General features: G+C 40.5%; 1 protein-coding gene across 6 annotated transcripts in view; it reads left to right on the top strand.

The window, feature by feature from the left end:
- Positions 1-1835: 1835 nt before the first annotated feature.
- The window catches only part of CNTNAP4 (contactin associated protein family member 4), a gene marked incomplete at both ends in the record, with an annotated part of 302761 nt that continues 277496 nt past the window's right edge, over positions 1836-27100 (top strand). For all 6 annotated transcript variants that reach the window (XM_080702913.1, XM_080702914.1, XM_080702915.1 and 3 more), the window contains one exon: positions 1836-1920. In XM_080702913.1, coding sequence (XP_080559039.1) covers positions 1836-1920 — 85 coding nt within the window. The remainder of the gene's footprint in view (positions 1921-27100) is intronic.

Raw genomic sequence — 27100 nt, 5'->3', positions numbered from 1 at the left:
AACTAGAGTCAGAGAAAGGAGGTCCAGCCTCCAGCGCTTTCCTTACTAATGCTAGGTCCTCTTCAAATCGTTTATGTTCCCTGCTCTTGTGTTCTCCTCTGTTAAATAGGCAAAACAAAAAGATCCATTCTTTGTTTTGCAGGAAAGAGCTAAACAAATATGCTTAGCTCTTATGGGCGCTTCTTTCTGTCTGTCTGTCTCTGTCTCTGTCTCTGTCACACACACACACACACACACACACACACACACACACACACACTTTTCATTTGTTCCTTGGTGAAGCTGCCATGCTAAAGGCTGATGTTTCTTCCAATTCCTCATCACCACGAGGTGCATGAGAACTCCAGGATCCCTGTCTTGATCAAATCTAACATCAGATCAGCAAAACACTCTGCCGTTTCTTTGAAGGAGATTCTTTATCCTCTCTGACCCCATGTGGCAGGGTTTCACTAAGTGATCTTAACTTCCTGATGTCGATATCTTAGTAGACTGTTGGAAAGAGAGATAGTAGCCCCGGAACAGCCATGAGAAGAGTAATTTCTCTTTAATCATTGACCTTCTGAGTTCAACTTTTATTTAAACCATTTGAGTTACAGCCTTACATTGTTTAGTGTTGGTGTGAGCATGTGCACGCCCACGTGTGTGCACGTGTGTGTGTGTGTGTGTGTGTGTGTGTGTGTGTGTAGGACGGGGTTCCCTTTCTTTAGTATACCACCATTTCCCATTCGTTGCCTTTGGGGAATTGCTACTAAAGACCATGATTGTAGAATACTGGTGTGCGCTTACAACAGGGTGTATTCATCAAAATAAACCTCCCCGAAGCATTTCACTTGTGAATTTGTACTCCTGGAGTACTCCCTCAAATAAGAAATGTTAATTTCTTGCAGACTATTACCAGCTGATTTTTTAAAAATATCTGCCAAGAGGGAATATCTGCTCCCAGGCGAGGAGGAATTCCCAGCCTCAAATCCTGGCACCCCCACTGAAGAGGATAGTTTTATAGAAACAAATAAACAAAAAAAGCAAGAATTCCTCCCCCCCCCCACCTCCCGCCCAGGACAGTTTTTTATCTACAATTTGTCAAGTCTGCTTAGTTATTTCTGTCTTCTTTTATGCTTTTGTGTTGAAACGTAACATAATTTTTTACCTGGATGCACTCCAGGATAATCAGGAATAGCTCAGTGTGTTGGCTGGGCTCTGCCAAACATCTAGACCTCCAGAAAAAAAAATCACAAGGTTCTACCGCCTCGCCTCTTGCCCCACCCCCACCGCCGCTGGTAGGGGAAAAAGGGTTAAGGATTGCTGGAGAAGAGAGGGCAGGGGCGGGAGCCGGGAGGAGGAGGCCGGCAGACCTGGAGGCCGCGCCTCTGGGTCCGGCTTTCCTCACCTGCAGCTTGGAGCTTAGAGCGCTGCTGAGGATTTGCAGGAGATGAGGCTGCTGCAGCCAATTTCAGGGACCGCTGCTGGGAGGAGTGGGCGTGGCCTCGGCAGTGTGGATGCTTGTTAGAAAAGATGCTGGGTGCTTTTCAGTGAGGAGTCAGGGCTGTGTGTGCGTGTGAGAGAGAGAGAGGAGAGAGAGAGAGAAAGAGGAGAGTCAGAGAGAGAGGAGAGAGAAGAGAGAGGGAGGGAGGGAGGGAGGGAGGGAGAGAGAGAGAGAGAGAGAGAGAGAGAGAGAGAGAGAGAGAAAGGGAAGGAGGGAGGGAGGGAGGGAGAGAGAGACCTAGAGATTCTGAAGCCCCAGTCAGAGCTGGCAGAGGGACTGAGAGCAGGACCCAAGCGCTGGCTTGCTGAGACAACCGCTCACGATCTTTTGGGAAAGCTCAATACATGTGAACATGGGGTCTGTCGCTGGAGCTGTCCTCAAGATGCTACTTCTGTTATCTACTCAAAATTGGATCAGTGTAGGAGCCGGGAATTCCTGTAAGTATATGGCAAATGATTTAAAACTTGCAGGGGGCTCCGTGCGCAAACTTTGATTCTGTTGTCTTCATGGTTATTTGTGACGGGCATTGCTGACAAGGGTGTTGCTGTACATGAAGCCTCACTTACAAACCTTGCACATAGGACTGGGTGTAAGGTCCTCTCCTCTCTAGGTCTGGCCAGAATATGTAAAGTGTTATCATTTTGTGGAGAAAAGAGCAGGATCTTACTCTCTTGTCTTTGAATATTCATTGAGAATGCTCAAGTTCTAGTAAAACATCAAATTAGCATCTTAACCAGGGAAGAGCCCGTGAATGTCTTTATTTCTTCTTCTCTTTTTTTTATATATAGGATTACGGGATCTTATTTGGAATTATGTCTAACATGAAAACAGCTGGGCAGACTTTGCATGCTGCGGCATTAGCTTAGATTTCTGAAGTTTGCAATTTGGCAGACGAGGAGCTGGCTGCATCTTCAAGATGATGCAGGCTAATGACTGAAATGTACTGCAGACTCGAGGAGCAGGCAGACCTCAGGATTAAGAGCTGTGTCCTCAGTGCTTAGAGAAAGACTTAGAACAGTCCTGCAGGAGGAGCTGATTCCTACCTTCAGATGAAAGGGGGAAAAATTCAGGTGTTATTTTTTTTAAGTAGTATTCTTTAGCAGTGGAATTTTCCACTTCATAAATTTGGAATTGAACATTCTGATTCTGAGCTAATTGATTCAGTGGAAGATGTGCTACAACCTTATCTCTAATTTACATGTCCTCCAAAGTAATTAGGACCGAGACCTCCTTGGTCCTCTTGTTATTAGTGAGAAAAAAAAAGTTTCAAAAGTTATATTTGTCTTACATTTTATAAATGGAAGAATGGCTCTTTGAGAATGAGTGGTAAACAAACCCAGCAACTTTTTATTTCTTTCAGGGATTTTTTTAACTGAGAAGTTCAGTTGCTTTTTGAAAAAGGGCTCTGAGGACTTAAAAATAAAGTGCATGTACAATATTTCCACTTGGAATGAATTTGTATAAAAATGTAAATGAAGATGTAAAATGTGATTTTGTTTGTACTTTTAGTTGGCACTTTTTTCTTTTATATTAGTAAATTGATCTTAAAATTAAAAAAAAATAAAAAGGGCTATGAAGCCTGTTTAGAATTTACGCTGCTGCTGCACCACCAGGTGTAGGTTTGGGGATGAAAGGCCGTCATCGGCCATTGGCTAGGACACACCATTTGACTCTACTACAGGGCTCTCATGTGGGAAAAGTCATCATGAACTCCCCGTCACAAGCCAAGTGTCCATTCCCACAGAAGCACAGCTACTTGATTTTGTGTTTCCATTTGTAAGCTCTCATTTCATGTCACAGTGCATCTGTCACTGTGCAAGGAGAGAGACTCCACTCGGGTATAGCAGTGTGTTTCAGATTTTAAATTGGGTGCATGAGAATCCCATAAGTCAGTAACATTTGCATAACTTCCCTCATAGTTAAAATCTGATAACCCTGCCATGATGCACCCTTGGACAAGACATTGCAACTAACCCACAAAACAACAACTGCACGGGCAGCACAGACACCCAAGCACAAATCGAAGTTTTGTAGGAAAGGAGTAAGCAATTCTTCCCACTGCTGAAGTTCAACCAGAAAGGAAGCACTAGAGGTCACTCTTACAATTTGAAGCTCATGGCTGCCAGCATTCTTCCCATAAGCAAAGCAGAGGGGCAGGCTGGCCGGCCTAACACAGTGTGTCTTTCCAACACACTGCCTGTAGTTGGGTTTGCCTTATATTAATGTGGTCGGTTGGATTGCTAGCTGTTTGTGTTTGTGTGTTTTCCCAAAGCCTCGTGAAAAGTGTAGCAAGCAGATCAACACCAAAGAGCTGGTGTAATGTATTTTGCTAGTCTGGCATAAGTAGGGTGCTGAGAATCCCGGGAGGACACAAGATCCAAGTCTGCTTAGATCTGGCTGGGCTCCTTGCTGACTCTTAAACTTTCTGCCCTGGTTTTGTGTTTATTCAGCCTCCTCGTCCTCCGGAAGTCTTGGAATGCTCTCCTAAACACTGGCTGAACTTAGAGTACCGATAGCATTTTCAATTCACCGGGACATTTAAAATAGCAAAGTTGGAGCTCTTGGTCAGCATACCTGTTAAGAGTTGGCTGTTTCCCAGGTGTTGAAAATGTAAATTAAAGGCCTTTGTACAATTAAAGTCCCATTTGGTAATTCCTTGTTAAAATGTTGACAGTGTGCCTTGTGGCTGTGGTTTATTACCAGTTTTTGTTTTGTTCTTTAATATTTGGAATATATTTCCTTTGTGGAAGAGGCGGTGTCTGTTTGATGGCAGGGTGTGAGAGAGAGGATATAATAAGCTTTATCCTTCGGGGAAGAACAAGAGTATATGTTTAGAAGCAAGGCTGAAAGTTAGCAAAAGGATGAACAATCATTAGCCAGTGTCAGCATTTGAAAGTTTATAATAACTCCAATAATTTTTCTGGACAAGGCCGTCTGTTAATAAAAAGTGAATCAATCTTGGATACTAATATTAAAGTCAGAGAGAACTGAATATCAATAAAGGAAATTAAAGGTCTGCCTCTTAGATAAATACAAAGACCCTTTCTTTTTATTTACTGCTGATTCACCAAAAGAAAATCTGTTATTCACTGGATCAGCCTATGGCTACCAATAGGAACATTTTCATGGGAGACTGTAAGCCTGGGATTAAGTGTACTTTGATTTGAATATTAATTAATCCAATTAATCAGATGGCAGACTTCAGAAGACTTCCGGGCAAATACATACCTGCACACACAGATATATACTTGTGCATATGCATATAAATATGTACAAACGATTAGATCCTTATGCTTGTACACTTGGTGACCCTGATAAGTACTCATGTGTCAAAAGATGAAATACATTGGAAGGATTCCATTCTTTGCCTACTGGTACCCATCTGACATTTCAAAAGCAGTGAACCATCCCCAAGTTTTCTTGTTTTTTTCCCCCTTTCTTCTGGTCAAGATGAGTGATTATAGTGAGGTGTCCCTTTCATGAAAGTTTAGAGAAAGGACCTTGTAGAAAGGTTTGCTCTTTGAGAAGCAAACTAACTCTTGTTGGTTTCTTTATAGTGTACCAAGAGTCATGCACTACAAAAGGAATGACTTCTCTCTAATTTCTTCTTGTTCTTGTAGGTCACGTGATGGAGGCTCCTTGGCCTCAGGCATACTGAGCCTTACTCTGAGAATAATTAATACCTACCAAGTAGTTTACCAATGACTTAATTAGAAGTGAGCTTCGCACTGTGTTCCTCCCTCTCTCTAATTGAAATAAAGGATATATTTGATATCTGCCCTGCAGGAAGCACTAAAACATATGATAAAGTCAGTAGCTGGTGAAGATAATTGCTCATAGATGATCATTCTTGTGGGCCCTTGGGTACCACCTAAAGGCAACTGGACAGATGCTCAAATTGTTAAAGCCCAACCTTGAACTCTTTCTCTTCTTTCCCCTCCCCAAATTCATTTACATAGCCCCAAATTAACTAGAATACAGTAGTGAAATCCTGATGGACTGTAGTTCTATGATGCAATGCGCAGGTGACTGATCCCTGGATGTAATGATTAGTGTGTACTTGGACTCACTTCCTAATAGTATTGGTGATTTATTTTCATCCATTTGGCATGGTCTTTGCACTTACTGCACCCACCACAAATCACTCCTGATAAAGGCATAACATAGTTCATAAGTTAAGACGGGAATCAAAGATGACTTCCACAGCAATACCTCGTGTTCACTTAAAGAAAGTAATAAGCATTGTCTTCTGAAATTTTTTTTAAAATTTATATTCTATATACACAAGTTCTTTATGAGAGCCAGTCTATATAAGATTAAGTTGACTTCTTCAATATTAGTAGATAAATACAAGTGTATAATAGCAATTGTAAGATAAGGTAATATTCAGCTCAGAATTTGGTAAACTATGAATTCATGAGCCAAATCTGTCCTGCTGCCTATTTTACCTGGTCTAAAAGATTTTTTAAACATAAATTTTAGATGAAAAAGTTAAAGGCGCATTATTCATGGTGCAGAATAATTACGTAAAAATGCAAATTCTAATCAGCTGTCTTATTTGTTAGAACTATATGGGTAAAATTTTTACCCGACTATTAGTATATTTAAAATTTTATGAATGAAAGCTGGTTAAAATTGTTTTTACTCTTATATAACTACCTATACAATATTCTTTACCATCTGGTTCTTCATAGAAAAAGCTTATAGTTCTCTGACTTAAATAATATACAGTATAATGATGACCCACAGATAATGAATAGATTATACTATGATAAAATTTAGTCTTATTCACTTAGCACAAAAATGCACCCCTGTAGAGTTCTGCCATTGCAGGAAATGCTTATATTTCTTTTTTCTTTCTTTTTTTTTTTTGCGGGTCTGAGTATGGAACCCAGGGGCATTCGACCTCCTAGCTACACCTTCTGCCTTTTTTATTTTTATTCTTTATTTTGAAACTGGGTCTCACTGAGTTGCAGAGGGCCTCACTAAGTTAGCTGAGGCTGTCCACGAATCGCGATCCTCTGGTCTCAGACTCCCAAATGCTGGGATTACAAGCGTACGCCACCATGCCCGGCAGAAATGCTTATATTTCTAAATATTATAATGTAAGAAAACTTGAGGTTAATATTTTCCTCATATGCTTCTTTATTTTCTCTTTTTATTGCTGTATTATAATTATACATCATACTGAGGCATAGAGTGATAAGATTATACATGTACACAAGTTGTGTGGCATTTCCCTCTAGGTCCCCCCTCAACTTCTCCATACATGTCTTTGAGACCGGCATTGGGGGTTTGACATACATACACAGCATTACTTCAACTGTTATCTTTGTGGGCTTCTTCTTAAAGACTATATGGATCAAAAAATTGTGCATTCTCGAGTAAATATTATTTGTAAAGTTTCATCAGTTTTGGTTGTTAAGAGTGCATCACCAGGAAGTATACAATGTTTGCTAAGGTGTCTAAGTAATTGTATCTTACACATTCTGACTGAAGGTCCTGCTGTTACTTTACATTTTCATGACTGTAGAATATTCTACTCCATCTGAAAATTTACACTTGGAGTCATACTAATGATATAAGGAAAATGTTCATGTTTGAAGAGGGTTCTTGCTTCTGTGACTTGTAAAGAAAGCAACAGCTTCCTAAAAACAGTGAAATTGGCAAGCTTTCTAGAACAAATTGAACAATAGATTTTCATTTAAGCACTCCCCACTGAGAATTCACAATAATTAAGCAAGTGCCTTTTACCTTCTCGTACCAGTACAATTAATTTGTATGTAAATATTGTGTCCATCTGGAATTGTATTTACTTTTGACTTTCAAAAATTGATCATTGACCTCATTTTATTTACATTGCACTGTTTATGACATTTCTTTTAAAAAGTAAGTGAAAACCTGTTGGTGCAGACTTTCTAAAAGATCATTTTCATTGAAATACCATCAGAGCATCATTTTCAAAACAAATGGCCATTTGTTTAAAGTTTGTGTTTTATAATATTGCTTTGAATGATTTAGCTCTGAAGGCAGATTTCTAAGTCTCATCACAAGACCAACTTCCAAAATGGGTGCAGTGGCCCATGACTGTAATCCCACTGCTCGGGAGGCTGAGACAGAAGGATCGCAGGTTTGTGGCCAGTCTCAGCAATGTAATGAAATGCTGTTTCAAAATAAAGAATAAAAGAAGGCTAGGGGGTCTACACCAGAGGTAGAATTCCACTGAGTTCCATTCCTAGTACCAAAAAAAAAAAGACATGTCAAAGAAAACTTCATAGAACTTCCTAAAATATGACTTGCTTTGGGTGTTAATAAGCATCATGCTGTGATTTATGTTCCACCCACTGTAAGTGGACAATTAGGGTTAGTAACATGGTAGTAATACTGGCATTACCTGGCTTACAATTTATTTTTTATATTAGAATATCAGTCTGGCTTTACAAATACCTGTTTTTTTCTCAGTTTAATGCTATGATGCTATTTTTGGAATTCAGATTTCTTTGACCTCAGATCAATCAATACTGGGCTTTTACTATTGTCAACTAATGAACCATTTGACCTTTTAGGCTGCCAATTAGTCCTAAGTTATCTACGACATCCTTCAATTACCTTCTAAAAAGCTTTTCCTTTCCATCTTACCAATTACAAGTTTATAAAATTAATCCAGGCTCTGAAAAACAGTAGGAAGCTTCAGAAAAATGTGCTCATCGTTGTTATACAAATCCCAGGTAGACATATTCATTTTGGTAGATGAATATTTTAGACGAAACATTAAATAATGCAGATAGATTTTTCCCCCAGTGGTCTGACGTTTCGACAATTGTTTATTGGTTAATTGTTTTTATTCTTATTGTTTCAAAAGTTTTGGCCTCATTCACTTGTTTAGTATTTATCTAGAATAGTTGTTAGTTTCCAAGTTAACTAATATGATAAAGAAGGATTGACCCATCACATAGAATATGTGCTTAAAATAGTTTTATGAATTAACCACACTCATGGAGTGCAATGAGCTGGGCTACTGGTGGTGATGGAGTGAGCTCAGAATAAGACAGGAAGATCTGGTTTCAAAGTCAGCCTCAGCAAGCAGTGAGACTCCAGCAACTAGTGTGACCCTGTTTCAAAACATAAACAAAAAAATTAAAATGGGGATGGCTGTTTTAATAGACATTTCAGTTAAGAACCTTTAGAAAGGTTCCTTAACATGCAGATCTTCCAAACAGGTATTGCATTGTAGCATAAATGCTAAGGTCAGTTGGGTTTTGCTCACTTTAAAAAGAGAGCCAGGCATGGTGGTACACGCTTGTGATCCCAGCATTTGGGAGCTGAGACAGGAGGATCAAGGTTCTTAGACAGCCTCAGCTACTTAGTGAGACACATTGCAACTCAGTGAGATCCTGTTTCAAAACAAAGAATAAATCTGGGCCTGGTGGAACACGTTTGTAATCCCAGCATTAGGGAGGCAGAGATGGGAGGATTGTGGTTTGAGGACAGCCTCAGCTACTACTTAGTGAAGTCTTTTGTAACTCAGTAAGATGCTCGGAGGTAGAATGTCCCTGGATTCCATCCCCAGTACCGCAAGAAAAAAGAAAAGAAAAGAAAAGAATAGGACTGAGAGTATAGCTTAGAGGTAGAATGTTTCTGGGTTCCAGTACTGAAAAAAAAAAGGAGAGAGGAGAGAGGATAGAGAGAGAGAGGGAGAGGGAGAGGGAGAGGGAGAAGAAGAAGAAGAAGAAGAAGAAGAAGAAGAAGAAGAAGAAGAGGAGGAGGAGGAGGAGGAGGAGGAGGAGGAGGAGGAGGAGGAGGAGGAAATGGAAGAAGGAGGAGGAGGTGGAGGCGGAGAAGAAGAAGAAGAGGACGAGGAGGAGGAGGAGGAGAAATGCCCCAAATCACATGCAGAAAAAATAATTATGGTGACGACCTCATGTTGTTTTAAGAGTTTTAAAGCAAGAATGAATTTCCCAATGAATGGAATATTCTGATATGAAATAATTTCCCCTTAAATTAGCATTCTACTTTAGAGGCTTTGATATAGTTTGTTTTAAAAAGTTTTTTTTAAATTTCTTGAGAAAGAATAGTTTACTGGTGTTCAAAGTTGACAATAAATTGTACTTCTAAATAAGAAAGCTATCGTTGGCCATTATATTGTCTTCTTAAATGTTTTGAGGGGGGATTTTCCTATCAAATTTCAACATTCAAATTTTTGTACTGAATTCTAAGGCAGTTTTTTTTATTCTCTGGGCTTAAGTATGCATTTATGTGTGTACACATCTATTTCTAGTCATTTGATTTCTGGAACTGGTCTTCCTTCCTTCCTTCATTTATTTATTTATTTATTTATTATTTATTTATTTATTTATTGGTGGTACTGGGGTTCCTGGAAGCCCTTCTACCTCCAGGCTACACTCCCAGACCTATTTTACATTTTTTAAATTTGGAAACAGGTTCTCTTAAGCCAGCGCAGCTGGCTTCGAACCAGTGGGATCCTCCTGTCTTCGCCTCCCAAGCGCGGGGATTACAAGTGTGCACCACCACGCCCAGCGTGTCTTCCTTGTTTTAAACCTATGCTTTTAGATCCTCCAAATTGCTAATTGGTTTGGGGGCCTGGTAACTCTGAATTGGTTAACAGGAAACCTGATAGGTGACTGCACAATTAATGATGCTTTTGTTTACTAATTGATTATCTACTATCTAGACATCTCTTACCTCTTTGGTTAGACTTATTCCAAGGTATTTTATTGTTTTTGAGGTTACAGTGAATGGAATTGTTTTCTGGATTTCTTTCTCAGTGGAATAATGGTTGGCATAGAGAAAAGCTGCTGATATTTTTAGATTGATTTTGTATCCTATGACTTTGCTGAGCTTTTTAATCAGCCCTAGAAGTCTTTTGGTTGAAGTTTTTGGGTCTTCTAAATAGATGATGGTGTTATTTGTAAAGAGATCATTTCAGTGCTTCTTTTTCTATTTGAATTCCTTTGATATCCTTTTCTTGACCTATCACTTTGGCAAGAGTCTTGAGTACTCTATTGAAAAGGAGTGGTGATATTAATAATCCTTGTCTCTCCTGATTTTATAGGGAATTCCCACAGTTTTCCACATTCAATATGATATTGGCTTTGGGTTTATTGTATGTGGCCTTGATGACTTTGAGGGAATTTTTTTTTTTATTCTGAGTTTTGGGAGTGTTTTTTTTTTTTTAAAAACAAGAATGGGTGTTCAATTTTGTTAAATGTCTTTTCTGCATCTATTGAGACAATCATGTGATTTTTGTCCTTAGTTCTTTTTATGTGATGAATGACATATATTGATTTGGCTTGTGAAGGACAAAGTTTTTGCCCAAAAGTCTTTTAACAAGGTATATACTACAGTGTTATATAATAGTAATGTTTATTCAAAATCCATTACAAATTACTCTGCATCATTGCTTTAGTTGGTATGTAGAATAAGAAGGGTATGTATTGTTTTTTCCCCCTTTCAATGAATTTTTTTCACGGTTCATGGAAAAGTGATACTCTAGTAATATAATTGGGGAAATAGAATAATGGGAGGTAAAAATGGGCCTGTTTATGGTACAGTTAATGAGTCATTCCAGTGTAATAATTGAAAAAATGACTGAAGCCTGAAAACATTTGACATTTTAAGTCGTTCAAAATTAGTAACTATAAAATGTTTTAATGCCATAAGTATTTAATAGAGTAGTGGAGAAATGTATCTCTAAGGTTCTTAAATCACAAAGGAAAAAGAATGGTATGATATGTATCGTAGCTATACCTCCAATTACTTTTTTTTATTAAGTGCCTCTGAATACTTAGCAGTGCTCTAGAATAGGATATTATGTGCTTCTAAGTTGTAAAAGACATATTTGTTTCTGTAGCCATTATTTTTCCCACTGGCAATTTTGGTACTTAAATTGGGGTTATAGGTTGGTATTAGTTTAGAAATAGTATTTAAATATATGAATTCACCTACCCCCCTAAATTATATGTGTTGTATAATTTTTAGACAAAACTAACCTATAATTTCATAACTTGATTTATTCTGCCATAAAACTCATAGAGATTTTTTAAAAAATTGTCCTTTGAATAAGGACATTGATAAACTCTCTTAGGGATTGGCCATAGGCCTAGGATTTAGTAGTTTCTTGGATGACCTTGAGAAGACTTTTGATTCTTTTGGCCCAGAACAGAAATCTGTACATTTTCCTGTCAGTATAAACCAATTACCTACCAGACCCAGTAGACGGATTTTTTGGAGAATGTGGAAAAGTTAAACCTCTAGGCTAAAGGATTTTCTCCAAATGATTACTAGATACATATGTATATATGATATAAATATATTTAAATATATACACACGTATATACATGCATATATGTATATATTTTATATATTAAATCTATATAATTATTGGATCTTCAAGACTTGCTCGTCTTTTAAAATACGTTGACCAGAAGATAACCAAGAAAGAACTAAATTAATAGTAGTCTTTAAGGGAATTAGTTACTGAGATAATTTATTTCTCTGTGTGTGTTCATGTTGAAAGATATTTGGGATGGGAATTGAGGAATGGCCCTTATTGGTCAGATAAAATGGGAAATATTGGCCTGATGTAACTCATTTTGAATTGAGTAGTGTTGGGATAAAGAAGAAAGTTGCTTCCTTTTTGCTGGCTATACCAGAATAGTCCCCAGTATGCTTTTACAAGAATATGTGGAGCTATGTTTACCCTGATGTGAATATGTGAACGTAAGACTGTGTGTGTGTGTGTGTGTGTGTGTGTGTGTGTGTGTGTGTGTCTGTGTGTAGTTTATTTGTAATTTACAAAAATATAAAAAAGAACCACCCCCCACAAAATAAACAGTGTATAGGATTAAAAATTAACAAGATGTCTTCATGGTTCCAGTTTAAATTAATCTGAAACCTAAGTAGGATGGCCCTTTAGTGACCTCAGGGTTCTTTATTTTCTAAGATATAATATGAAGACTGCACAATCCTTAACTCCTCTTTGGTGCCTGGGTGTTTGTGACCTTGACATTGTAGGTAGAGAAGGGCAGGGGAGATTTGAGTCTAGAAGTCCAGGCAGATCGAAACATACTTTAACTCTCAAAGACAGTGCAGTGAAGTGGTTCTGGTACCAAGAGAAGGGCATTATAAACAAAGTTGAACATTTTTCACATCATTCACTTTTATCTCTCAGTTTTGGCTGATTTGAAACAAAAAGCATCTATCTCCAAGGCAGAAAGCTGCATGAATGCTTAGTGATCCTCATAATTAAGGATTTATAATACATATTTACATTTGCCATGTTTTAGATGTTTAGGACTTAATTAAAAGAACATTGCTAAAATAAAAGCAATTCTATCTAAATTGGCGGTGAGGGAATTCTGTGCAAGGTTATAAAGCTATTCAATTAGGTGCCTTTGTTCCATAGTGTGTATGATTTCTGTGCTCATTTGAACTCTTGTACTTTAGTACAATAGACTGTATTAAAATCCTGTTACAAGAGTTTCACACGCCACTGAAACGTCATGACACTCTTAAGTATCATAAGATGCGTGACCTTTCCCAAAACCAACAGCAACAATAAAAAGACATCATTTGGGAAAAGAATTAGGATATATTAAGAAGGCAGAGAGCAAATACTAAAGATAACATTTGGTTTCTTAAATTCATAGGATCCTTTATCACAAAATGGAACACAATAAAAGAATCCACAATCAAACACAGCATCTATTCAAAGGAATGGGAAGAGTAGACTAATAAAAATACAGCATAGGATTTTGGTACTAAAAATAAAATTATGCTCACAATAATTTGAAATGCTTAACATGTAAAACTGTTATTAAATCACATATATATATATATTATTTTTAACTGGTTCTCCATGTAAATGGCCATATCTATTTTTGGAAGCCTTGTCATGTGTTTGCCTATGGAATGGCTTTTGCACATAATACGTATGTATGCAGATGGGTACAATGGCAACATGAACTAGATATATCCATGAAGACAATGTATGTAGTACTGTTCATCACAGGCACATTCTCTGGAGGAAGTGCCAGGAAGTTCTGTGTTTCTCTGAGTTAGCAAAATTGAACCTCCTGTGATCATTTTCCTCTTTCATTTTCCTGGAGATGAGGATGATCTGGCTCCGACATCTGTCACGTTAGCGATTGCCAGGTTGATTTGGCTGGTAGGGCTGGCGAGGCAGCTGGCCTCTCTTCTATCTCACCGCTCCTGTGACTCCCCTTCCCTCATCCTGGCTCATGCAATATTTTAAAGCTACTACATCTATTCTCCTATTTCTAGGTCAGCCTGGCATCATGCATTGATATATTTAGTCAATATTAAGGATTTTAAATTTTATCTTATTTTATTATTTTTTTTTCCAAAATAGGTCTTGCCTTGCAAGCTTTCTTTCTGTGTTAGGTGTTTTTAATGTCAAATTCGGACTTATTACCGCAGCAACCACCTGTCTTCCTGTTCTGTATTTGCTGACCTTTCCACTTTTGCCCGTTGTCACTGCTTTCTCTCCCCCCCAGTCCTGGTGCCCTCGCTGCCCTCTACCTTCAGACCCCGGGCCGTGCATCTGTTGTTCTGTCTGCCTGCATTGCTCCCACTTGCCTCCCTCCAAGTCCTCCTGGACAACTTGCTGAAGTGACCCCGCCTCCTTCCCCTGCGGAGTCCTCCCAGTTCAAACCACCTCAGCTCCCGCTGTTCTCCAGTAGCAATCCCTTGAGTACTCAGCTATTCCTGCCCTCACCAGAGATGATCAAAACTGATTTATTTTTTTAAAGTCCCCTGTATGAAATGCTAACATCTCTGAAAGGCAAAGGCGTTATTTCAGTCCTATATCTATACGGTTTAGTACAGTGCCCACTGTTGGGATATATAGGGGCAAACAAAACACGGTCCAACTCTAAGGAACAGGCTTTATTTAGGAATGAGACCTGGAAGGAGGCACCTGACCCAGGGGAAAGTCCAGGAGAGTCAGAAGCCAGCCTTCTTACAGGTTAGGGGCGTTTCATAAGGCAAGGAAGTGGAGGTGTACAGGAGTAGTCCTGTAAACCACAGGTTGGTGAGCCAGTGACCAGGTCACCTTGGGGCAGGACAGTGGTCAAGGGGGAGTTTCTCATTCTTTGTTCATTTGTTCTCAGTCTTTCTCCAGGATGACCTCATGGCCAGACCTCAAGTCAAACCTCACAGTGCCCACACCATGAGGACTTTCAGTAAATATGGAAAAAAAATGCACCCATGGATGTCTTGTATTTTATTTTTTAGTTGAAATGCCAAGATCAGAGGAGATAAACAGAACAGTTATTTTAATAAAGAAGTCAATTTTATTATTAGTATCATTCTTGTCTTGTTTCTAGGGATAGAGCCAAGGGACATTCTATTGCCAAGCTACACACCAATCCTTTTTATTTTTTTATTTTGAAACAGAGTCTTGTTAAGTGGCTGAGAACCTTGCTATGTTGCTGAGACTGGCTTTGAACCGGCAATCCTCCTGTCTCAGTCTCTCAAGTGCTGGGATTACAGGCATGTGCCACCTTGGTTGGCTTTATTATTATCATTATTTTGAATCCAGACACATTCTATCTCCGAGCTACTCCCCCAGCCCTCTTAACTTTAAAACAGGTTCTCACGAAGTTATTGAGGATCTTGCTAAGTTGCTGAGGCTGGCCTCGAACCTGCAATCCTTTTATGTCAGCCTCCCAAGGGATTATAGGCATGTGCCACCACACCTGGCTAAGCAGTCAGTTTTATTTAAGAGACCATTCATTAGTGCTGCCTCTTTAAACCTGTTATCTGATTTATATCTGATTATATTTGATTTATATTTATATTTTACTTCTATTGTATTTCATTTTGTTCGGCTGAGTGTTTCCTTCTGTTCTGTCATAATACGTTAGGAGATTTGTTCTCCTGGCTGATCCATCCTTACTGTTCCTCATTCTGGCTCACCTTTTTTTATTTATAGCAAATCTAGTTTGATAGGCTACCAGACTGAATTGTTTGGGATTGAGGCCTCTCAATGGATGGTCAAACAAAAAGTAAGCCATGAGGAAGTAGAAAGCCAGGGTAAGCTCGAGCGCTGTGTGCAAGGATGTCTTTATCACTCTGCACTACATTATAATGTGAGACTGCAATGCACCAATAAAAGTATATATTCTTAAAAAGGCACAGCAAAATCATCTACCTGCTTCCAGACCATCCCCGAGCATCTGTATCACAGTAGCACCTCCCGGTCATTACTTGAAAATTGGAAATAGTACTACCAAGTCTTCTACACCTTCCAGGAAGAAGGTTCCAACTCCTTCATCTGTCTTGGACTTTAATTCCTCTATGTTGACCCTATTTCCCACTGTTATCAACAGTAGACAGACCAAGCAGACAGAAGATCAGTAAAGACTCTCCAGAACTAAGTAATCCTTAAACCAAAGGGACCTAACAGGCAGTTTCAGAATATTTCATCCAACAACAGCTGCATTCACACACTTTCCTGCTGCTCAGAGAACTTTCTCCAAAATAGACTACACTTTTTGATGTTAAAACCTTTCTCCTTTACAGAGGACAGGGGGAAAAATTCTCTCTCTCTTTTTGTTTTGCATCATTCACTTTTCACGAGGATCCCCACAGCTTCCTTCCTTATTTTGGGTATAAACATATGCAAGATGTTTCTTTTCATTGCGGTGAGCAGGTTTCTGCTGGCATTAATGAGTTCCGGAGCTTTTATTTTCTTCTTCTAATTGCATGCATGCTCTTTTTTTATGATTTTTCTGTAAAACCCCATACTTGTTTTTCAGATTCTGCCCACGTTTCTTTCTCCTCATGGTACACATTTGTGACTTTTATTGCCAGAATTTTATAGTTCATAGCTTTCCACACATGTTGACGTATGCTATCATTAATAATGACAGATATTCCTTCTGCGCTGGGCTCTGTGGACTCCAAGGAGGTGGAGTGTGCATTTTTTCATTTCCTTCTCACACAGGCCTGGAAGGCAGATGTAATGATGACTCTTTTACAAACTAGGAAACTGAAACTTAGAAGATGCAACCAAAGGTCCTGAGGAAGGAACAGCAGAGCTGAGGCTTGGACCAAGTCCAGGAACTGCAAATCCATTGGTTTCTAAAGTGGAATATGCCCATATTTTCTATGAGACTTTGAAATTATGATTTTTAAATATATATTTTTATTTCTTTTATTGGTGCATTATACTCTCACATCATAATATAGTTCATGGTGATAATGACATATATGCACACAGTATGTGGTGAGCTTTTTCATTGCTCCTTTTCTATATTTTTATTTTTAAATAAAATAATTTTATATATGTATTGTTCACAATAATTGTACATGTTTGTGGGGTACAAAGTGATATTTCAATATATGTATGCAATGTGTTATGATCAGATCAGGATAACCGATGTGTCTGTTGCCTCAAACATTTTGCATTTCTTTATGTTGGAAATATTCAAAATCCTCTCTACCAGCTAGTTTAAAATATACAGTTAATTGTTATCAACTATAGTTACCTTACTCTGCTATAGAACATTAGAAATTATTCTTCTTATCCAACAGTAACCCTGTACCCATTAACCATTTTCTGTCCATCCTTTCCTTCAGACCCTTCCCAGGCTCTGGGAACCACAATTCTCTACTTCTGTAAGTGTCTCTATCAACATTCTCACTGATATCACCCAAAACACCTGCTTGTACAACTTAATGGAAGGAAGATTTATTTGCTAACAGTTATGGAGATTTCAAGGGTCCAAGCCATGTTATGGTGGCCAAATAAAGTCTGTAGAGCTCAGGCCATGGCAGAGGAAGGCAGAGAGAGGAAGAGGAAGAAGGGACAGGAGGAGGGAGAGGGGAGAGAGAGGGAGAGAGAAAGAGAAGTCATTTTCTGTTCTCACATCATGGCGATTAGAAGCAAGAGAGAAAGAGAGGAAGGGGATTTAAAGACACATAAACAGTCCCCAAGGCTACATCCCAGTGACCCATCTCCTCCAGCCACACCCCACCTGTCTAGATTACCACCCAGTAAACCACTACAATAGATATATCCACTGATATTATAATCTTCATTACATTAACTCTGCACATCAATATGTGAGCTCTCTGAGTGTACTCTATATCTAACCACAAACATAAGATCAACTTCTTAGCTTCCATATACATGTGAGAATGTGCTGTGTTAGTCTTTCTGTGGCATGATAAATTCTAAGAAGAGACTTGCACTTCCTTATGAGGTTTCTGTCTTCTGTATTTTAATAATGAGTTTTTTCTTACCAGTCAGGGTGAGGTGCCAAGCACTTGCTCAGAGGAGGTAACTGTAAAATTTTTTCCTCTGTAAAACTTTCTCCACCAACACCCTTGCTTCTTGGTACACATGACCTATTCACTCTTTCTACGTTTCTTTTTTTTAAAAAAATTTGGTACATTGTTTTTTTTTTTTTTTCCTTTGGTGGTACTGGGGTTTCTGGAAGCCCATCTACCACCAGGCTACACTCCCAGACCTATTTTACATTATTTAAAATTTGGAAACAGGGTCTCTTAAGCCAGCGAGGCTGGCTCCGAACCAGCACCATTCTCCTGTCTCCGCCTCCCAAGCGTGGGGATTACAAGGGTGCACCACCACGCCCAGCTGGCACATTGTTTTTTATTTATTTATTTATTTATTTATTTATTTATTTATTTTAAGTGGAACACATTGAGAGTGTGTACCTTTACATTGTGCTTCATGCCCTTCCCCCTCCCTTTCCCTTCCCCCCAATAGAGAGTGTCCAGGTTTATCATGTTGTATTTATGCTATTACACATAAATAAACGTAGCTCCTCCATTGAATAACCTCAGCTTTCTTCCTCTCCTATCCTTCCATTCTAGCTTTGCTGAGATTTCCCCTCCATCATCTGGAGTCCCTCTGGTATTACCACTACTCCCTAGCTTGGGCATATTAGAGAAAACATATGTCCCTTCTCTTTCCGTGCTTGACTAATCTCACTTAACATAATGCTCTCTAGTTCCTTCCATCTTCTTGCAAATGCTATTATTTTATTTTTCTTTATAGCTGGATAGAATTCCATTGTGTGTATTTCCCATAATTTTGCAATCCATTCATCTGTTGATGGAGATCTAGGTTGGTTCCATATTTTGGCTATTACAAACTGTGCTGCTATGAACATGGGTATGCCTATGTTAACATAGTTCTCTGATTTCAACCCCTTTGGAAAGATACCCAGGAGTGGTATAGCCGGATCAAATGGCACATTTTAATTTTGTATTATATTGGAGTACAGAGTGACAGAAAATAATGTGCATGTGGCTCTTGGTGGTCTTCCCACTGGGTCTGTGCCCCCTACTTCACCCTCCCTGTGCTTGTCTTCGAGATTGAAACTGGTAATTTCGCATATATTAATAGCATTATTTTGGTTTTTAATTTTTTATGACTTCATCCTTCCTCTGCCCTTCCCTAATCCCCCTGAGTCACTCCTCTGGAGTTTCTCCTCTTCAATCTGATGTTACCCTTATTTCTGAATATATCTCTAGCATCCGCACATAAGAAAAAAACATACATCTACTTATTTCTTGAGACTGGCTATCTGTGAAGCATCTCTGGCTTGCAACCTCTCTGAAAAGGCTGCTTTCTCACTGTGTTCTCGCATGGCCTTCCCTCTGTACAGGGGCAGCAGTGGAGGAGTGAGGGAGAGGGAAAGTGGGCTGAGGGGGCAAGCACTGGCTGGTGTCTCTTCCTCTTTTATTTTTATTTTTTAAAAAAAGACTTTTATTGGAGCATTATAGTCTCACATCATATTGTATTTCATGGTGATAGTGACCTACATGTGCATAGTCTCCTCCTCTTAGATTAGTACTTTACTGGTTTGGAGATGGAAGGAAAATTTCCTCTGTTAGAAATGTCGCAGGTTCAGTTGGGCGTGGTGGCGCACGCTTGTAATCCCAGCATTTGGGAGGCTGAGACCTGGAGGATCGTGGTTCGCGGACAGCCTCAGCTACTTAGTGAGGCCCTCTGCAACTTAGTGAGACCCGGTTTCAAAATAAAGAATAAAAAATAGGGCAGGGGGTGTAGCTTGGAGGTCAAATACCCCTGGGTTCCATCCCCAGACCCACCAAAAAAAAAAAAATGTCGCAGGTTCAGAGGGTGGGTGTGGTTGGAGGGGGCAGGTCGCTGGGTGCGAGGTCTTGAGGACTATATCTGTCCCTAGCTGCTCCTGTCTTTCTCTATTTCTGATTACCATGAACTGAGAGCACCTTTTCTCCACCATACTCTGCTACCATGTTTCTACCTTGGAGTCAGCCAACTATAGACTAAACCTCTGAAACCACGAACCTTATTAACCTTTCTTCCCCTAAGCTGTTCACGTCAGGGTTTTGGTCACAGCGCTAAAAGTGCTGACTAAGACACCGACTCTGTCGCATTAGGGCCCCACCCCAGGACGCTGTCTGACAATAACGACCTCCTCTAAGGTTCTCTAAATACAGTCACACCAGAGATAGACCTTTAACATAGAAATTTGGGGGGTGGCATCATTCAGTCTATGAGAGTTTTTACTGTTAGAGCGGCCTAAATAAAGCAACTTTTCTCTTGATATCTGGGAGAATTCTTGCAAGTTCAGCAGCAAGATACATTGCTTTTACTAATTGAAACGTGACAGAGGAGCGAGATCATCCTCCGGCTGAATACTTTACGGTGGCCTTGCTGGCATCACTGGGGCTTGCTCAGCCCTTAGCTAGTCACCGTGGCCACCACTGCTGCCCCGCCCCTTCTCTTTCTCTTTCCTTTTCTGTCGCTGCAGTTTTATGTCTCTGAAGCAAGTTATTTCCTTTGAGCACATTATTCAAATGCTCCTTCCAACAGTCTTAGAGATTCAGAGGAGGATAATTTATTGCCCCCTGTTAGAATCAGCCCTTTATTTATCACCGACGTTCCCGTAGCTGTTATCATGAGTATTATTTTATCCCCTTCAAATAGTTTCCCCCTTCCCGTTTACGGAACTCTGGTGGGGGTGTGATCTGATCTGTGTGTTTCTTGCGGCCCCTCCCACACGCTGGCCATGCAGTGCATCCTCTCTGGCACTTCCCCATTTCCTAATCCAGGCATCTCAGAGCATACATCTCCTTCTCATTTTGTCCCCGTCTCCTTTCTGTGATACATTCTACACCTCACCCGAATCAAACAAAGAAAACACAAATGAAACACATCAGCACTCATTCTTCTAATAACTTTTTAGAAGTTAATTTAAAATTTGCCTAAGTTTAAACTGTAGGCTGCCCTCCAAGTCGGGGGAATTGGGACAGATGTTCGCCATACATTATTTCATTCAATCTCAACGCGGCATCTGTTCTCGCCCCATCTTTCTTCATACGTGTGTTTTCTCTTTCTCTTCGGTACATTTCTCTTGTGGCTAAATGGTCTTTGTATTTGTCTTTTTAAAGGGTTTATAGTAACTCATCCAATGGCTATGCTCTTGTTTAAACATGCCTCCATTTTTGAACCGGTTTGGTGTTCATTGACTTATTTTTAAATTCTCTTCCTTTATCGGTATCCGTTTGTAGTGGTTTCTGTCTCCCTCAGGAGTCTTGTAATTCTCCAATATTGCCGTGTCTCCCGCCATTTACAAATGTCAATGTCATGAACTGTTCAATGTCATTGGCTCACTTTATCTTAGAACGAACCAGGTTTACTTATCCTTTCTTTCTTACATTCTTCCTTTCTTTTTTTCTTTCCTTCCTTCCGTCTTGGTAGTGCTGGGGATTGAACCCAGGGGCATCCCAGCTACCTGTCCAGGACCATTTCTATTTTATTCTTAATTTAAAAACAGGATCTCTCTAAGTTGTTGCTGAGAGCCTCGCTGAACAGCTGAGGCTAGCCCCCAATCTGTAATCCTCCTGTCTCAGCCTCCCAAATACTCCTGGGATAATGCTCATACTCCACCCTGCCGGGCCCCCAGGCTTCTTTTGGAAGGAGAAATTTGAAGCCATGGCAGTCTCTGTCTACCCTTGCGCTCCCCACTCTAGAATTCCTAACACTTAGAGAGACGGTGCTATGTCTCTTCCAGCAGTAATGTCTGTTCAAGCACAAATCAGCAGTGGTGGGTTGGGACTGTCATGTGTTTGACAGATCACAGAAGCACATCTGTCACCCTGCAGGAGCCCCCCCCCCCCATCAGCTGGTCCCGTCAGTTGCCCGAGCAGCCATCGCTTGCAGTGGCCACACAATCTTCCCTACCTGTGTCCTTCTCGGGAGCTGGTGCCCGTGGCCTTGGCCGGCTGCTGCAGAGGCAGGTTTCCTGTTAGAGCTCTCAGCCTAGCGCCAGCTCCAGGTGGCACAGAGCGCTATTTATGGGAAGACCCTTCTAACTACCGGAGCGCTCCTCCCTTGATTTGATTTTCTTCTGGTATTTTCGAACTTTCTGTCTTCAATAAAAGCAACAGCAGCCGCCACAACAAAACCAGAACTATAACTTTCTTTTTGAGGAAAATTTTAATGATGATGGACATAGACTAGCGTTGTTCAATACTTTTACTTCCTTCTCCATCAATGTGTGGCTAGTGAACATCAAAATGAAAAAATGATTTATATTTACAATCTTGAATGAGAACTCCCCTTCCTTCCTTCCTTCCTTCCTTTCTTCCTTCTTTCCTTCCTTCCTCTTATTCTTTTGATGCTGTCGATTGAACTCAGAGGCATTCTACTTCTGAGCTACATCTCCAGCCCCAGTTAATGTTTTATTTTGAAACAGGGTCTTGCTAGGTATCTGGCCCTGACCCTGCAGTCCTCCTGTCTCTGCCTTCCAAGTACTGGGACTCAGCCATCACTCCTGGCTGAGAACTCGGTTTCCCTGGCTAAACCAGCACCAATCCCACTTGAGCCAGTCTCCTGGGAAGCAGATATGAAAAGAAAATAGGCCTTTGAGCGATAGGGATGGTTCTCATTAATTCCAACCCCTTTCTAAAACAGAAAATATCAGAAATTTCCAGGGCACCGTGTGCCTTCTCGCTTTCTTTGACTGTTGACCCCTATGCATCTGGCCCAGCTCTCTGAATAGTGGAGCCCGAGGCTCTTAATATCTCTCTCCTACGATTCACAAGCAAGCAATATGCTGCACCTTTAAATATTTGCTTTGCCAAATAAAGCAATGAGATTACCATTTTAATAATATTTTCCTTACCAGTATGGTGAATTGCTTTCTATTTTCCTATCTTCCCATCCTTTTACTTGTGTACTTATTACACAAGTAAAAAAAAAAAAAATTAAGGGAAAGGGATTGCACAGGGCATTAATTAATTGGTTCTAAAATGAATTTCTTCGTAATTTGCATAATAACTTTTTGGGTGGACTCTTGTGACTCTGCACTTAAGGCATTCATTTACAGGTCATCTCTTCACAGTTTTGTAGCTCTTTGCTTGGAATTAATGGACTTTGGTTGAAAATAAATGTATTTAATCACACATTTCACATGGTAGGCAAAATGCCCAGTGAAATAGATCAGCAAATGGCTAATCTGTGTGTGTTTGTGTGTGTGTGTGTGTGTGTGTGTGTGTGTGTGTGTGTGTGTGTGTGAGACGGAGGGGGAGGGTCCCAGGGATTGAGGATTGAGCCCATAGGTATTCTATCTCTGAGAGGCACCCCAGCCCCATTTTATTTTTTTGCAACAGAGCCTCCCTAATTTGCCGAGGGCCTTGCTAAATTGCTGAGGCTGACCTCGAGCCTGCAATCCTTCTGTCTCAGCCTCCCAAGTACTGGGATCACAGCCATGCCACCAGGACAGGCTAGTAATTGGCTAATCCCGGAGTAAACAAACAGTAACTCATGATGTAATCGACGCGCAGAACTGAATGTAGTATTTTTTTTTAGTGCAGTGGTTGGAACTGATAGTTGTGTTCAGGTGCTTTTCTTTGGGTCTTGAAGTCACTTTCTAAACCATCCATCCTTCTACAAAAAAGAGGCACACACAGGGTAAGGATCTATCCAGCTGCTATTTCAGGGGCTCTACTTTCTTCTGTGAGCTGTTGGTGTGATGGACAGAAAACCAAGCGATATATCAGAGGTTTGAGAGAAGGAGTGGAGATGGTTAAGAAACCATCCAGCTAGCCTGGCATGGCACACACTTGTAATCCCAGTATTTGGGAGGGTGAGATAGGAGGATCCTGCGTTTGAGGCCAGCCTCAGCAACTTAATGAGGCCCTGTTTTAAAATAAAAAGTAAATTAGGGCTAGGGGTGTAGCTCAGAGTTAGGATGCTCCTGGATTCAATCTCTAGTACCACACACAAAAAAAGAAAAATAACAAGAAAAAATCTATCTACTTATCCTCTGAAATAGCCACATGTGAGGTTTTTTTAAGGTAGTGAAATAAAATAATAAGCATGTCCCAATCACTGCCCCTCAGGGCCCCAAAACATAACAGAAATGATATAAAGACATGCCTTAAAGTGGTAGCTCCAACCCAAGGCATACTGTGGTATAAGCTACACTTCCAGGTTGGCTTCTGCATAGCAGCATTCTGATTTATTTGGTAAACTGTGTTTCTTCTCATTTCCTTATAAAAGAAATCAATAATTAAGCAGTAGTATCACCAGAGTAGGTAGCAGATGAGTTGTTATATTTTCACCTATGGATAGTCTGAGGATTTAGCTCCAGGAATTACCCAGGTGGAATATATTCCCTGTTAAATGAACCCTGTAATTGCATGCTTTGGGACTCTGCTTATTTTTTTTAGTTGGCACTGATGATTCAGAGAATTTTACCTATGAAAAAAAAAGAAATACTAGTTAAGTATGCTAAAAATATTCTTAGTGAGCCGGGCGTGGCGGTGCACGCTTGTAATCCCAGCATTCGGCAGGCTGAGACAGGAGAGTGGTGGTTCGTGGACAGCCTCAGTTACTTAGTGAGGTGCTTTGGAACTCAGTGAGACCCTGTTTCCAAATAAAGAGCAAAAAATAAGTCTGGGGGTGTAGCTCTGAGGTAGAATGCCCTTGCATTTCATCTGCAATACCACCAAAAAGAAATAAAAATATATACATATTCTTAGTGACTTTTAAAAAAATTCCCTGGTTGTATTTGGTTTCATTCGAACACCCATCATAGGTGTGGGCTATTGTTCATTCAGGCTATTAGAGTGTTCCTACATCTTGTAAACTTTCTGAGGCTCTTTGGGCTTTACTTTACTCTGGTCCTGTTAGGCATTTATTCATAACAAATATTTAGCGCACCTCCACAGTGTGGTGGCTCTCTGGACACATGTCTTCAGCATCAAAAACTTCTTGATAGCAATTGAGAAGAGAAGTTTTGGCTTCCAGATACATAATGCTTTTGTGATCATAGTTTACACCCCAGGTTTAGCTTTCCTTCAAAACAAAATGTTTGGTATTGTTCGGGGATGCTTATGGGGTACCCATCGTGAATAGAGGCGACCTACTCCATGGCCGTAGGGGTTTGGCTGGTACCCAGCTCATCCTGGGCTCAGAGCTCAGCTTTGCCCCTGCCTGGTGCTGCAGGGACGCGCAGCACAGCGTGGTAAGCGCGATGAGAAAGAGGAATACAAAGCGTTCGTGGTGGCCATCGGCGGAGCATCAGGTGTGAGCGGTGGGAATCTAGAAAGGCGATTTCTCAGAGAATGAATAAGAAAGACAGAGGGAGAGGGATGGGGTGGAGGGGGAAATGCCAGTCAGACTGTGGTCCACAAAAGAAGAACGCGTTTGAATACACAAGTAGCACAGGACAGGCCTAAGCTCGGGGATGGCTGGAGATGACCGTGACTCTTGTCAGACGTGGGCCAGGTCACAGGGACTGTCGCAGGTAAAGCTCATGACTGAGGTCGCTTTAACATTACTGGTATGGACACACACACGCGCGCGCATGCGCGTACACACACACACACACACACACACACACACACATACACACACACGTGACATTGCTTAGCTTTGCATTCTGTAATTAAGTATTGAGAAAGTAGGAGGGAGACTGGAGTCTCCCCAGGGGCCCGGGCCGTCCTGAGCTTGAACGGTGAAGTGCTATGAGCTGTAGAATTCGAGATGGTGATGGTGACGACGGAGAGAAGCAGTAGATTTGCTCTGTGTCGACTCTCAGGACTGGGTGAAGGTCCTGGCTGATGGAAGGGAGAGGGACTGGAGAGCAAGGAACAGCCAGTTCCATTTGGTTTTCAGATTTGTTTTATTGTAAGTATTGTATTGTTTTTATTCACTGCCCAAAATATGTAAATTGCTTCTTTATGTAGCTCCTTCCCTTCTGAATAAAGAATTTAAAGTGCCTTTTTTTTGGAGAGGAGCGAGGCACTGAAGATTGAACCCAGGTACATTCTACCTTGAATCCAGGTACATTCTACCTCTCAGCTATATTCTCAGCTCTATTTATTTTTATTTATTTATTTTTTTTGTGGTACTGGGGTTCCTGGAAGCCCTTCTACCTCCGGGCTACACTCCCAGACCTATTTTATATTTTTGAAACAGGGTCTCTTACGCCAGCGCGGCTGGCTTCGAACCTGCGCGATCCTCCTGTCTCCGCCTCCCAAGCGCGGGGATTACAAGCGTGCGCCACCACGCCCGGCCTTCCTCAGCTCTATTTATTTTTATTTTGAAACTCACTAAGTTGTTGAGGGTCTTGCCAGGTTGCTGGTCTCCAACCTTCAATCTTCCGGTCTCAGTGTCCCAAGGACTAGCATTGCATGTATATGCCACCAGGACTGATTGAATTCCTAAAAACTCTCTTAGCTGGGTGTGGTGGCACATGCTTGTAATCCCAGTATTCGGGAGGCTGAGACAGGAGGATCCGGGTTCACGAACAGCCTTAGCTACTTAGACCCTTTGCAACTCAGCGAGACCCTGTTTCAAAATAAAGAATAAAAAATAGGACTGGGGCATACCTAGGAGGTCCAATGCCCCTGGGTTCCAACCCCAGTACTGCCAAAACAAACAAACAAACAACCCTCTCTTCCTTAACTTCTTTAGTAGAAAGGATCATATGTAAATATATTTTTGAGAGCTGGCTATGGTGGCACATGCTTGTAATTCCAGTACTTGGGAGGTTGAGATAGGAGGATGGCAGGTTTGAAGCCAGCCTCAGCTACTTAGTGAGGCCCTCCACAACTTAGTGAGACCCTGTTTCAAAATCAAGAATAAAAAATAGGGCTAGGAGGGTAGCTTGGAGGTAGAATGCCCCCCTGGGTTCCATCCTCAGTATTGCAAAAGAAAAAATGTTTCTGCTTGTGAGATTTGTATAAATGCAGTATTTTAGGAAAAAATCCTGCTGTGGTGATAATGGGTAAAATCTTTCTGAAATAAGGTTCAGACAAAATACTTTCTGGTGCCTTTTAATGGCATCTCTTGCTTTTGGCAGGAACAAGAATCCATCCTGAATTGATAGTTTCATGGATATTCCCTACTCTGACCATTCTAACCTTTTCCTGTATCCCACTCAAATATCTACCCATCTTTCATTAATTCGGCCTAGCCAGAAAAGATTAACTACTCTGATGACAGAATGCTGTATTCCTAGAGTTGGTTTGTTCAAATGCTTCCGGCCAAATACATCGAGAGTTTAAATATTTATCACTGGATATATAAAAAGAGACGGCAAT

Source organism: Muscardinus avellanarius (assembly GCF_963383645.1).
Source record: "Muscardinus avellanarius genome assembly, chromosome: 10".
In the NCBI taxonomy this organism is placed as follows: Eukaryota; Metazoa; Chordata; class Mammalia; order Rodentia; family Gliridae; genus Muscardinus; species Muscardinus avellanarius.
Note: the sequence above shows the minus strand (reverse complement) of the source record. Positions and strands in the feature narration are given on the sequence as shown.